Source organism: Microtus ochrogaster, chromosome 22 (assembly GCF_000317375.1).
Source record: "Microtus ochrogaster isolate Prairie Vole_2 chromosome 22, MicOch1.0, whole genome shotgun sequence".
Taxonomy (NCBI): domain Eukaryota; kingdom Metazoa; phylum Chordata; class Mammalia; order Rodentia; family Cricetidae; genus Microtus; species Microtus ochrogaster.
Genome location: NC_022023.1, coordinates 32,874,736 through 32,887,506, shown reverse-complemented (window position 1 = coordinate 32,887,506; position 12,771 = coordinate 32,874,736). Strand labels below are relative to the sequence as shown.

The window sequence follows — 12,771 nt, the reverse complement described above, 5'->3', positions numbered from 1 at the left end:
CCCGCGGCAAAGTCCCGCCCTGCGGCGAGACCCGCCCCCACCTGAGGGGCAAGACCCGCCCCAGGCCAGCGCCCCCAAAGCTCCGCCCAAATGCTAGCCCCATCCCTGTCCGGCCTATGGCAAAACCCTATCCTACTCGACATAGCAACAAGCCCCGCCCCTCCAGGCTTACCGCAAGCCCCGCCTCCAGTGCGAACTAGCTCCACCTGACCCGGCGGCAATCTTCATTCATCCGGTCCAGTATCAAGCCCCGCCTCTGTCGCAAACCCCACCCAATAGGACTTAACAACAGCCCAACCCAAGGTCTTCATTCTGGGTCCTGAATCCCCACTATGGCAAAGTCCCACCCATCTGCGACAAGCCCCGCCCATGCTGGGGTCTCCATCGTTAGGCCCCGCCCCTTCCAGTCGAGCTCCGCCTGACCCACTGCTCCGCCCCACCCACTAGGTGTCTGTCAGCCCCTCCAAATGAGAACGCCCCACTGCCACCACTTACACCCCCTCCGTCACCGCCCTCTCCCCTCCCTCCCCACCCTCACCCCACCCCACCCTCGGCTCTCGAGGCCCCACCCTTCGAGGCTGATTTCTCAGGCTCTAAGGCTGTGCAGTGCCCAGGTCTGAGCACAGCCCACCCGCCCCAGGAGCTCTGCGCATGCGGACTTAGGCTCTTGCAGGCACCTGTTGAGAAGACGGTTGGGAGAGCAGGAACTGTGGCCTCTGATCCCCGAAACCCGCAGTTCAGTTTGCTGTCAGCTGCCCTGTCTGTGTCTCTCAGTGGGCAGAATGAGAAAGCCTCCTCTTCTTCCCGTCTCAGAGGCAGACGCGGGCGACTAGCGTTTCCCTCATGGGAAAGCTATACAGTCCAACCAGAAAGACTTCCATGAAACGCGGCCCAGATTTCCAAACAGTAAGATTCCCCTGGCGACTGCTTAAAACTAGATTTAGAAACGCTAGGGCCCACCTGACATTCATGTCCAGCCCATGTCTCCTTACACCAAGGCTTTGCAGTTAATCTGCAAATTTAAGGCATTTCCAAACTGCAGCTGTTTGCCCTCAAACACGGTGCGTGTATTCTTTCTTTTAGATGGGACAGTTGACAGTTATGTATGTCTACGTTCTGTCTGCTGGACTGTGTAAATCGGTGTCATTTCCATGTCTTGTTTTCATTATTTCTTTTCTTCCTTCTCCCAGCCCTTCTCTTTCTGTCTGGTTCTATTTCTCTGCTTTCATCATGGATTACACATTATGGTTAAGGGGACCAAATGCTTCCAATTTCTTGGGTAAACACACAGAAACTATTATTTGAAGTTGCTGGGCTTCAAAATAGTACAAATATATTTCAATTTTTGTTTCTTACAGACATGTGAAAATTTACTTCCACATTAACTTGGAACTTTCAGTTTTTCCATTTTCAAGAATTTTTACACTTTGATAGTTTCAGGTTTTGATAAATTTATGGAACTACAAAGTACAGTTAACACAAATTCATCCCAAGTGTAAAGTTACTGATGACCAAGGCTCTCAAGTTTCCTTCACCTTAACCAAATCCCTATTTCTTCCTAGTCATCTCTGACCTCCCTATTCTTAGAGTTTACATTAGAAATCTTTCCATGTTAAATTATTTCTCTGCCTCTTTAAGGTGTTCTCTTCCTAGCCTCTTAGCAGCTCTGTAGCCCAGATCTTTAGCAAGGACCAGAGTGTCACTTCTGAAAGACGACACTCAGAAATGGGTAGCACCTCTATTTCCTCATCTCTGTAGAAGCCCTGAGTGTCTGACTCTCTCAGTGCCAGTCAGCAGAGGCAGATGGTCCAAGGGCATGGGACATCCTGTATCCTGACACCTTTCAGCTTCTTTCCCTTTGGTTCCTGTGACGGCTAATCTTGGTTGCCAACTTCACACCCGATTAAGTAATTGCCTTTTTCATGTTAGCCTGTGGGCACATCTGTGGAACATATTCTGGATTGACAATGGATATAGGAGAGCCTCTCCTACTGTGGGTGGGACTATCATCCTGAGGCAGGAGAACCTGGCTTGTGCAAGAAAAGTAGCTAGGCTTCAGCCAAGGGGCAAGGTAATAAGCAGTGTAGTTCCCGGGTTTCTGTTTCAAGTTCCTCCCCTGACTTCTGCTTGGCTTCCCTAGATGATAAAGAACCACAAGCTGTTATATGAAGTAAACCCGTTCTTCCCATGTTGGTTCTAGTCAGTGTTTTATCACAGCAATGAAAAGAAAACCAAGAGTAATTTCAAGGTGTGCATATCACTCCAACCTTTTATTGCAGTGAACTTAAGCTCTATTTTCTTGATTGTTCAATTCTATTAAAATTCTTCATTAATATCAGTTTTTTAATTGATATATTATAACTGAAAGATTTATTTAATAAATGGAGGGAAACTATTTGCAATGCAAAGTAATTCTATTTCCAACCTTTTCATTACTTGAGATGAAGGAGTCCGCAGAAGTGTTATATGATAGTTTTATGGGAGAAAACTTGGAGGAGCTTTCTGTAAGGTGGATATGCCATTATCTAGGAAAATAATGGTACAGCAGAGTGAAGGCTGGGATGATAAGCTACTAGCCTGTTAGGTAACATGAGGCTTTGTCGAGCTCTGACACAAGCCCATGTGTGCCCGGTGTCATTGTTGGCACAACTGCTTCCTTCTCTGTGCTGGTTAGAGTTTTGTCAACTTGACACAAACTAGAAGCATCTGGGAAAAGGGGAACTGCAATTGAGGAAATATTTCTATCAGATTGTCCTTAGACAAATCTAACAGGCATTACATTGACTACTGATTGATGGGAGAGGGCATATCCCACTGTGTAGTGCCACCCCTAGGCCCATGATCCTAGGATGTTTACAAAAGCAGGCTGAACAAACAGAGAAAAGAGGAGCGAGCCGGTAAGTAGCACTTCTCCACAGCCTCTGTTTCGGTTCCTGCCTCCAGGCTTGTGCCCTGTGTTCCTGCTATGACTCCCTCAGTCATAGAGAATAGCCGGGGTTGTGAGCTGAAATAGAACCCTTTCCTTCCCAAGTTGCTTTGAGTCATGTATTTATTATAACAATACAAAACAGACTAAGACACTCCCAATTTTGAGAGTAGATAAACCCTGTAAACATTCATTTGATGTTTTCTGCTGTCCTGGGCTTAAGAAAGTGTGCTATAGAAGTGTGTATTATTAATCTTTTCTATAGCAGAAAAGACAGGCATGACCTGGCAGGCAGCCTACCTGGCATAACTGTGCTTCTAAATAAGAAGGATGACACACCATGCTCCTGAGGATGTCTAAAAATCAGAACACTGAAATCTGAAAGGGTGTGAGTAGCGGAAAGCGGGCCTGCTAAAGAGTCTGCACTCTCTTGGTCTCCTTTCTCCTGGGATCTCCTAGTCAAAGAAACCAGGGCAGAATCAGAAATTTGCCTCCTATTAGAGAGTGACTCAGACACAGGGGGTAAAGTGCCTGCCAGGGAAAGAGAGAAATTAAAGTACAAAAGCTTGAGTTAGAAACATTTGATCCGAGTTCCTACAAATAAATCCTTGGTTTTCTGTAGAGGGCCTCTTTGATCTAGAGCTGTGGCAGAGAGCTCTGTATAATGGAGATATGATGCTAGTGTAGGGTGAAATGTGAGAACCCAACTCACCAACCCCTGAGCCCCAAAACACACCTTCCTAGTCACAAACGCCCATCAATTCCTAAGCCCTAAATACTGCAAATCCTCAGGCTTGACTTATATCTTACCAATTCCCACCCTGGAAATCTCCATCCTGGAAAACTCCCCCCAAAACTCTGTATAAGCCTGTCTCCTGCTCAGGTCCCTGCTGCTTCTCTCCTGAGCAGAGGCAGCCACCCTCCTGGGATATTCCCTCCTATTAAGTCTCTTGCGTGGGATTTGTTGTGCAGTGTAACTTTGGGGTATTTCTTGGCTTCAGGCTGCCAGGATCCCTTTCCCATCAGAGCTGTAACACTTACATAGGGGAAACCTCTCCCCTTGGAGTTGTAACACTTCCACTGGAGAAGCATTTCCCTTCAGAGCTGCAACACTTGTACTGGGGAAGCCTTTCTCCTCAGAGCTGTATCACAGTTAGGACTGGACACTCCTTGTCTGACTCTTTCGATCCTATTATTACAGCGATAATCGGGCACCTACGTGAGGGGGAGAAAACACTTAAGCCATTACAAGCTTTCCTAGTGGCAGAGAGAGATGAGGAGAATGAAAAAGAAGAGGAGGGAGGGAATCAAGATGGCACTGATACAAATTCTTGCTGTGCCACAAAAGAGTGTGCATTTGACAAGAAGGAGGAAGTCAGTAAGGCACCAAAAGTGTGATGGGATGGAAGACCTCCTCTTGATGCCAACTTTATACCCATCCTTGAATGCATCGCTTGAACAGTGAAGCTTAGAAAGTGAAGAATCTCAGGTGCCTCCACATTCTTCTCCTTTCTCACAGCTTTGGGCAATGCGTGATGATTGCTGGCAGAATCAGCAACCCAAAGTCTCAACTTTTCCACCAAATATAAATCCTACCCAGAAGAGAGTTTAGCATAGAATCCACATGACCTTACAACCATCCAGCACCTTCAGACTGCTTGTCAAGATGACAGACGTTATTCTCCATGTGTAATGCAATTATTAAAATTGATAAGCATGAATTGAAACATGTCAGGTGATTATAAACAGCTGAGCTGAGCATGTACTAGCCCTTGGGCTTTTTGACTTAGAATGCATATAATTATGATCACTATGAACTTCCGGCTGAGAGAAAAAGAAATTCAGGTATCCCATTAAATATGAATACATTACTCAGGAAAGAGCATCAGCTGCTGAGTACCTTATCACCTGCTGAGCAAGATCTTGAACCTTCTCAGTATTTTGACCATGTTCATCTCTGTGTTCTAAAGGCTTAGGAGGCTATGCTCTCTGCAGGGCACAGAACGTTTCAGAGATTTAAGACAGGAACCTACTGAGCCTTTTATTAAATTTCTAGATAGAGTATAAAGTTCCATGGAGTGGAAACCACAGCATGCTAAGACAGCTAGACTACTGTGATGCCAGCTTGCTTGTGATGGAGCCACAGCAGAGATACAGAGGCTGCTCGGTCTGATAAGGAATGTCCCCCTGGATGACTGGATCCTGGTATGTCAAGACATAGGGACTTAGATATATGCTGGCAATGTCTGCAGAGGCTCTTGCAGCAGCCCTAAAGTTAAATACCCAATGTCAGTGAAGGAGAAGTGGCATTGCACACTCCTCTCATAGTCTCCCGAGAAACAGAAAAAGAACTACAGATATTTGAATCCAGACTAAAAGGCATTTGTGTATCATGTGGATCCTTCCCTGCCTTTAAACAATTTTGTCTCCAGTGGAAAAATCAACATGTTACTGAGATCCCTTAAAATTCCCAAGGTCAAGCTGTAGTGCAGAGAGCACATGAGTAACTCAAAGACCAAACTGATAAATGCAGAGTGGGGAACATGCATCTGAATAAGGCTCCTCCCCTTCAACATCTTACCACTATGGCATTATTGACCTTGAATGTTTTGAAAACAGTTAACAAGGGAAATACTGCAGCTCATAAATATTGGACACTTTGTCAGGGTCTGTGAAGTAACCTTTGATGCTCCAGAAAGATGGGATAACAGATAAATGGCAATCACCAGCCCATTACTTATCATGGGGAGACTTTGCTGTGTCTTTCCAGAAAGTGTCCTGCAGCTTACACTCGATCCCCACCCATCTCACCAGACCTTGGGCAATTGAGGCCAACAATGAAGCAGAAAAAAATGAGCAGGCACAAGAGATGGCAGCAAGCACCGATCTTGCTTCTGTTTTTGCTTACTACACTGACTCTAAGTAGTGCCAAGCTGAAAGTCATTGGACATTGGTACCTAACCCTCCCTTGATATCAAGGATTATGGTCAAAGGATCTTATTCTCAGCTGTTGGCTAATGTCCCCAGCCAATTCCCTGATATGTGTTCTATAAGAGAAGATTCTAAAATTCAGGAGGACACTATTCCCATTCCCAGATACCCTTTTTGCTTTCATAATCCTTTTCATCTCTTTACTTATGCTATTTCCACTCTTACACGCTCAGCTTCCTGAAGACCTCCTCCTGTGCCTTTTGGGTCCCTGTGGTCTGCAACAGACTTGTATTCACCCTAACTCTCTCAAGCTGGAGTGATCTCAACCATAGCATTTTTTATTACAACATATTGTTGTGTTCTGTGTTATTAGTTGTGGTTGTTAATCTTTCTCTAATTTGTAAGTTAAACTTATGATATAGGTGTACACATGTAACACGAACGGGGGCCTGCTTGTTGTTGGGGTTTTTGTCCTGCCTGGTATGCCACAACTGTTTCACCCCAAAGTCTTCATAAATTATAAGCTGATTGGCCCATTAGCTCTAGCCTCTTACTGGCTAACTCTCACATCTTGATTAACCCATTTTTCTGATCTATATTAGCCATGTGGCTCAGTACCTTTTTCAGTGGGGCAGATATCATCCTGCTGCTTTGGTGATCTAGGCAGGAGTGGTGGGAATCAACTTCCTCCTTCCCAGAATTCTCCTGTTCTCTTTGCATCATTTCTACTTCCTGTCTGCTTTTCCTTCCTATGCCTCCTGCCTGGCCAATCAGCGTTTATTTAAAACATGATTGACAGAATACAGACAATTCTCCCGCACCATACACATGCAGAAAAAAATAGACTTTGTATACCTTGGTACTAAGCGCACATCCAGATGTCCTTTGAAGGTCTTGCATTGCCTCTTCAGTGGTAAGGGGGCTGGTGAGGTCCAAACTTCTTGTAAAGTTTCCATACCCTAGTCTTGGAGAGTTACTTATTTTTGGAGAGTTGGGAGTAGCTTACTGCTATCAGTTGATTCCTCTGTTGTCAGCTAAATGCCCCATGTGATGAACAAGGGCTGTGCATGCTGCTGGTAGGTGAATGTGGTAGATTGTGGAGCTTACTAGTCTGACCTGTATTGACTGGCCTCACACATGCAGCTAGGCAGTCCCCAGCAGTCAGTGTGAGTTATCTGCCTGCTCATTACACTTTGTAGCTTGTCCCGTCAACAGCAGCTAAACTAGGTGTCTTGATTTCTTGTTCGCCTCAGTGCATCTTCAACTCAGGAAATTTATGAACTCTGCTCTGAAGAGGGACCCTAAAAAGAAAGCCCACACTAGCTCAGAAGTGAGTATAATAAAGGGTTATTTATTTAGGAGTGGGCTCACAGATCACAGTCCTCTGATGGGGAAACAGGAATGGAATCCAGCAGCCAGAAGAGAGACCGAGCACAAGCACGTTCTTCACATCAGCATTTATATTATAAGAGGCCATGCCCAAGTGGGCTGGTAGCTTAAAGGCTACCGGCTGAAGGAGTTCCTACAGCTCTGCCCAGGCTCCCCTTCCTGGCTTGTAGCACAGTATGGAACCTTCTTCTAGGCAGCCTGTGGTACAACCTGATAGATCAAGTTCACTTCTTATATTCTTGAAAAACATGTCATGTTTGCTACTATTGTTCAATTTCTGGAAATTAACTTTTAAATATTCCATTCTATCTTCTGGCGGTTTATCATAGTTTCTCATTTTTGTCTATATTTTTAAAAATGAAATTCCTTGTGTCCCACTTACCACTTTTAAAACTACAGAAACCTGGCCAGTTCCATTGCTGACTTTGAACAGCTGTGAATAGTTTAGACAACAGTCACTATTCCATTTTCAAGTCGGACATTACTTACCAAAAAGTGTCGTTTTCCTACACCAGATGCAGTTACTATTTATTTTTCATATCAACAGAGAACTTCATTTCAGGTCTGCATAGAAAATGTTCTGTGGATTTTGATTTAAGTGACAATTTTGTTTATATTACACTTTATTTGAAGTACCAACCCAAATCATCGTAAATCTAGAGGGGATATTATGCTGTTATTTTCCTAACATTGAAGGATCGCTCCCAATATCTAAGTAAACTATATACCTAATTGCAACAACTGAAACACAAATATATTTTTAAAATCTTTACATTTTGAGATACCAGTTTACCCCAAAAATATCTACAGTGATGAGCTATAAACTTAATAAAATTTAGAAGCCCACAGCCTGGTTGTTGAGTGCAAGTTCTGTGTTTATTTTGCAGAATGATGGAACATTCCTTTATTCTTCAGATGAAGCCAAGCCATGACCTGTTTTTCAATGTCAGAATTCCACATATTTTCATCTAGAGAATAGGTTCATCTAGAAGACTCCAGGCTTATTCGGATGACCACTAAGCATGAGTAGAACACACAGATAAAAAGAAAAAGGCAATTAAAATTTATGTAAGGAAAATTTATATAAACTACCAATTATCTCACTCTTAATAAAGACCTCACTGAGGTCTTTTTATGCAAGCAGTTTTGCACACAACAGTTCTTAATTACAACAAGCATCCTTCAGTGTGTTAATCAGTCACTACACGATATCCAGAAAATTACTTAGTGTTCACTGATAAAAAAATGGGTTGGGCCAATGAGATGTCTCAGCAGATAAAGGCACTTTCTGCTAAGCCTGACTTTTGAGTTTGATCCCTCTAACACATATGAGGGAAGGAGAGGATCAACTTCTCTACGGTCATGTCTTCTGTCTTCCACATATATCCCTTGGCACATACATGTTCATCCAAATGTGTATACTCCACAATAAAGAAATAATTTTTACATTTAAAACTGGATTATCAAGACATTAAAGCATGTGATGGAACCTTGAATGTATATTACTAAGTGAAAAGAGCCACTCTTAAAAGCTGCATGCTGGATGATTTCTACCACATGACAATCTGCTAAGGGCTATGTGGAGAAATGGCAAAAGATAGTGATTGCCTGAGATTTGAAGGAAGAATGGACCAGTTAGATGGAGTACAGAGAATACTATATTGTATATGAAGTGCATGGAACTGATAAAATAACTAAAAATTTATGTATGGAGCATACCCACTGTTTGAAGATAGCCAGGGCTCACCAGTCAACAGAAAGCAAATTAGATTTTAGAAAACTGGATTTTCAATCTGACAAAAAGTAATTCTGACATTGTAGGAAAGTGACAGCTATCCTCAGGTAACCAAGGGACTGTCAAGTGGGAAAGCCGTCAGACTTCTGGTGAGCCACAGAATGAGCAGTTTAATGCCATTATATGTGACTTGTATGTAGCCCTCATTCTGAAAGCATTTATTCCTGATAAACTTATATCAAGGCCCAAAGCTAGCTCAGCATTTATAGCTCCAGCTCTTAGATTCCCAGTACCCGCACTAGGTGGCTCACAACCACCTGTCATGCCAGGGGACATGATAGCCTCTTCTGGCCTCTATGGGGACCGGGACACACATAGCATCTACTCACACAGACACAAAGTTGCAATCAGTGTAGAGAATTTTCTAAAATTTCAAGTGTTAATTATAGGCTTAATAAATTATTGTTTAGGAAGTTTTGTAATTCATTTTTAAGGTTTAAACAAATAACTTCAGACCACACACTAAACAGAGCTCAAAGCCCATGTTCCCAGCAGGAGACAGTTGCTGAGAAGACCTAACCCATGATAATTTGGTAAAAGGAATATTAAGGCTCTCCCTGGAGTGGCATTACAGATTGTTGCAGAGAAAATTAAAGAGTGATCAGGTACACTAAAAAGCAGGATGCTGGTAGCAAGTGAGGACTGTCCATTTCTGAAAGTGCTCGACACTTACTGTAATTCCTGGATCTGGAACGGGGGCAGGCCTTGCAAACCTTTTTCCCAATTTCCTCTTCTCCTTCCTTAGGTTTTGCATGTAGTGGATACGTTTATCCAAAGACTTAAGGAACATTGAGAAATGAAATAAAAAAAAAAGAACCTCTCAGATCATATGAAGCTAACATGTGCTTCATTTTTGGTTTGTGTCAATAACATGATCAGAGCAACACACAGTCTACTTAGCTAATAGAGACAGGGAAGAATCACAAAACAAAACCCCAAGCTATTTCTTTTCAATTTGACACCCTCTGTAGCATCAGGAGGACTGATTCCCATTAATTAATTAATTAAACTATGTCAGTTTCTATAAACCCAGATTCATGATCATGTATTTCAATTTTATTTTAAATGTAATTTTATTCCAAATGTTCAAATGGATAGTCTTATTACATGCTTCGTTTCACACACCCCATGCCCATGAAAGAGTGGGTCTACTTTTTAATCTGGCTCCAAAATCCAGCCTTTTATGTCACCATTGTGTGGCATCTGTGAGTACCATAAGCCCAAAGAATGAAAACCGAATGCCTTGAAGAGATGGTGTACAGTGTAGGGACAATTGCTGATGGAAGAGTCAGTGTGATGCTCTGCACACAGCGACAGGCACCCAGATCAATGAAAAGTTTGTTTCCCCATGATCCAAACATTCCCCTCCTGTGAAAGTAATGAGAAGATCCTCTGTGCATGGGGAGGACACATGTACCCAAATGCTCACAGTAGCACTGTCCATTGTAGAAGGATGTTGAGCCAACCCAATGTGACAAATGAGAAGGGGCATAATGAGCTGTGGTTTGTTCCACAACAAAACATTAAGCAGCAATGGGAATGAGGGAACCGCAATTATGCACAGCATTTACTAAGGAATCAGTGTTGAGTTTTCTGACTCATATTTATAAAATTCAAAGCTAAGAAAATGTTACCAGTGCACTTAAAGAGGCACATATACGTGGCAATATATTAAAAGCAAGTGGCTGAAAAATATTCGAAATCATGTTTATGTCGGGAGAGATACAGGGAGCTAAAATGGAGGTTGCCTCTGGGTAGATTTGGGGACACTCACAATGTTTCAATTCCATAAGAGTAATATCTGTTTTGTACTCTAATTTACAATTTATATGTGCTGTATATATATAATGAAGCATATATAAGTTATATATAGATATACACATACACACACACACACAACCTAATCAAGACCAGGCGGTGGTGGCACACGCCTGTAATCCCAGCACTTGGGAGGCAGAGGCAGGCGGATCTCTGTGAGTTCGAGGCCAGCCTGGTCTACAAGAGCTAGTTCCAGGACAGGAACCAAAAGCTACAGAGAAACCCTGTCTCGAAAAACCAAAAAATAAAAGATAAAAAGGCCTATTATAGTAGTCCCAGGACTCTAACTGGGATGCATTGACAATGTGTCTGATTATTGACAAACATACATGCAGGCATAAGTTAAAAACATTTCAAACAAAATTTACCTGCCTGGTAGAAACATCCGAAGTGTGGCGCCTTCGTGTTCCTTCCTATGCAATTTGTAAAAATGCACACTACGTCAAAATAAAGCAGAGAAGAGACCCACCTCTTTAAAATTTGTGTTCTAGGTATCATTGCAGGCAAGAGGCAGGGCAAGAGAAAGAGCAACGGAGCATAATTGAAAGAGGATGGAGAGCCAACTGTGAGCCATATTACAAGGGACAAGCTGAGTGCTGGCTTCATTCCAGGAAGGAGATGTATGAAACCCGAAAAGTGTCACAATTGCGTTGGCATGTGAATTTTGAGCAGCCACCCTGAATGCATGGAAGAGTGGGTCTACTTTTTAATCTGGCTCCCAAATCCAGAAAACTGGAGCAATTGAAGTCATGGGGCACAGGGAGGAGTGGGTGTTCTTCAGGAGTCCCCCATCTCCTCCACCCATCAAGTGTCTTTTCAATACTTCTCTTCCCAACTTTAATCCAACTATAACCTTAAACCTTGAAGGTAAATGTCCACTCCATTTCTCAGTATTGAGAACTTGCATGTGTCCCATGCTCCTCTTTTCTCTAACCCCTCACCCACCCCTCATCCTCCACTGTGGGTCAGTGTGTCAGTCAACACAACTAATAGATCAGGCCCTACTCAAGCAAGCACTGTGGCGCATTTTCCTCCTCAGGGGTCTTCCTAGGATCCTAGGATCTAGTCTCTTTCATTCAAGGTTCAAGTTGGATCCTTGGATGGATGCTTGGGGTGCAGGGCTAGGGCAAATTTGGCTAGAACAGAGTTAAAAACTCAGAGGACTCACTGGGTAGACTTGGGCGGGCTCCTCATCTCGAACACGCGGCAGACACATGCTGCAGAGCCGTAGGGTGCCTAGGCACCTGTTGCCTAAAGATGGGGCCACTCATGTCCCTGCAGCACTGTCCCACCCCGCCATCACAATTCTCTTTATTTTCTCATCTTGGGACCCGCCCTTTACCTAAATCCAGTGCCCAGGAGGCTGAGACACAGCTTCTGGCTGTCTACAAAACCTCAGGCTGCTATCATTCCCTGTATACTATTCTACATGCTCCAAAGTCACAGAAGTCACCTGCTTGTTTGCTAGGCAAGCCCCTGGTTAATGCGTCTAATCTGTGTCTGTCTCATTAGCCTCTCTCTGTTCTGATTTGAAGTTCTATCTACTCACTATTTCCCATCACGATTTCCAGCTGGACCAGTCCTGCTCCCTACCTCTGACCCCCGGGGACTTTCAGTAGAAAGTGGTCCAGGATTGGGGTGTGGTGAACACGGCTGCCTTGCACTCAGCCTTTCTGCCCAGGTGAGTCCTCAGCACAGCTCCCCACTTCATGTTGGTGTGCTAGGCATTTTCTGCTGTCCTGCTGCAGCTGGGCTCAGATCCTGAGACAGGGCTGAGAGCATGGGCACAAAGAAACATCTTACCAGCAGATGAGTTTCACACAGTGGAAGTTCTGAATAGATTGACCTGTCCTCATTTATACTTCAAAAACAAACGTGCATTTCCAAACTTTCAGTTCAAAACAACTTTTAA

At 43.5% G+C, this 12,771-nt stretch overlaps 1 protein-coding gene across 1 annotated transcript; it reads right to left on the bottom strand.

The window, feature by feature from the left end:
• Positions 1-8,139: 8,139 nt before the first annotated feature.
• On the bottom strand, positions 8,140-12,144 carry Ccdc179 (coiled-coil domain containing 179). The gene is made up of 4 exons (XM_005357848.2): positions 12,028-12,144; positions 11,228-11,272; positions 9,715-9,819; positions 8,140-8,262 (listed from the first exon to the last, which is right to left on the bottom strand). The coding sequence occupies exons 1-4, from the start codon at positions 12,073-12,075 to the stop codon at positions 8,248-8,250; spliced, it is 213 nt and encodes a 70-aa protein (XP_005357905.1). The 5' UTR covers positions 12,076-12,144; the 3' UTR covers positions 8,140-8,247.
• Between the last annotated feature and the right edge of the window lie 627 nt (positions 12,145-12,771).

Excerpts from the sequence above, each read along its gene's own strand:
- Ccdc179 (XM_005357848.2), bottom strand. The coding sequence starts at position 12,075 with ATGTGTCTGCCGCGTGTTCGAGATGAGGAGCCCGCCCAAGTCTACCCA. Across the intron at positions 11,273-12,027 it reads AGCCCGCCCAAGTCTACCCA|GAAGGAACACGAAGGCGCCA; the intron begins GTGAGTCCTCTG and ends CAAATTGCATAG. Across the intron at positions 9,820-11,227 it reads CGGATGTTTCTACCAGGCAG|TCTTTGGATAAACGTATCCA; the intron begins GTAAATTTTGTT and ends ATGTTCCTTAAG.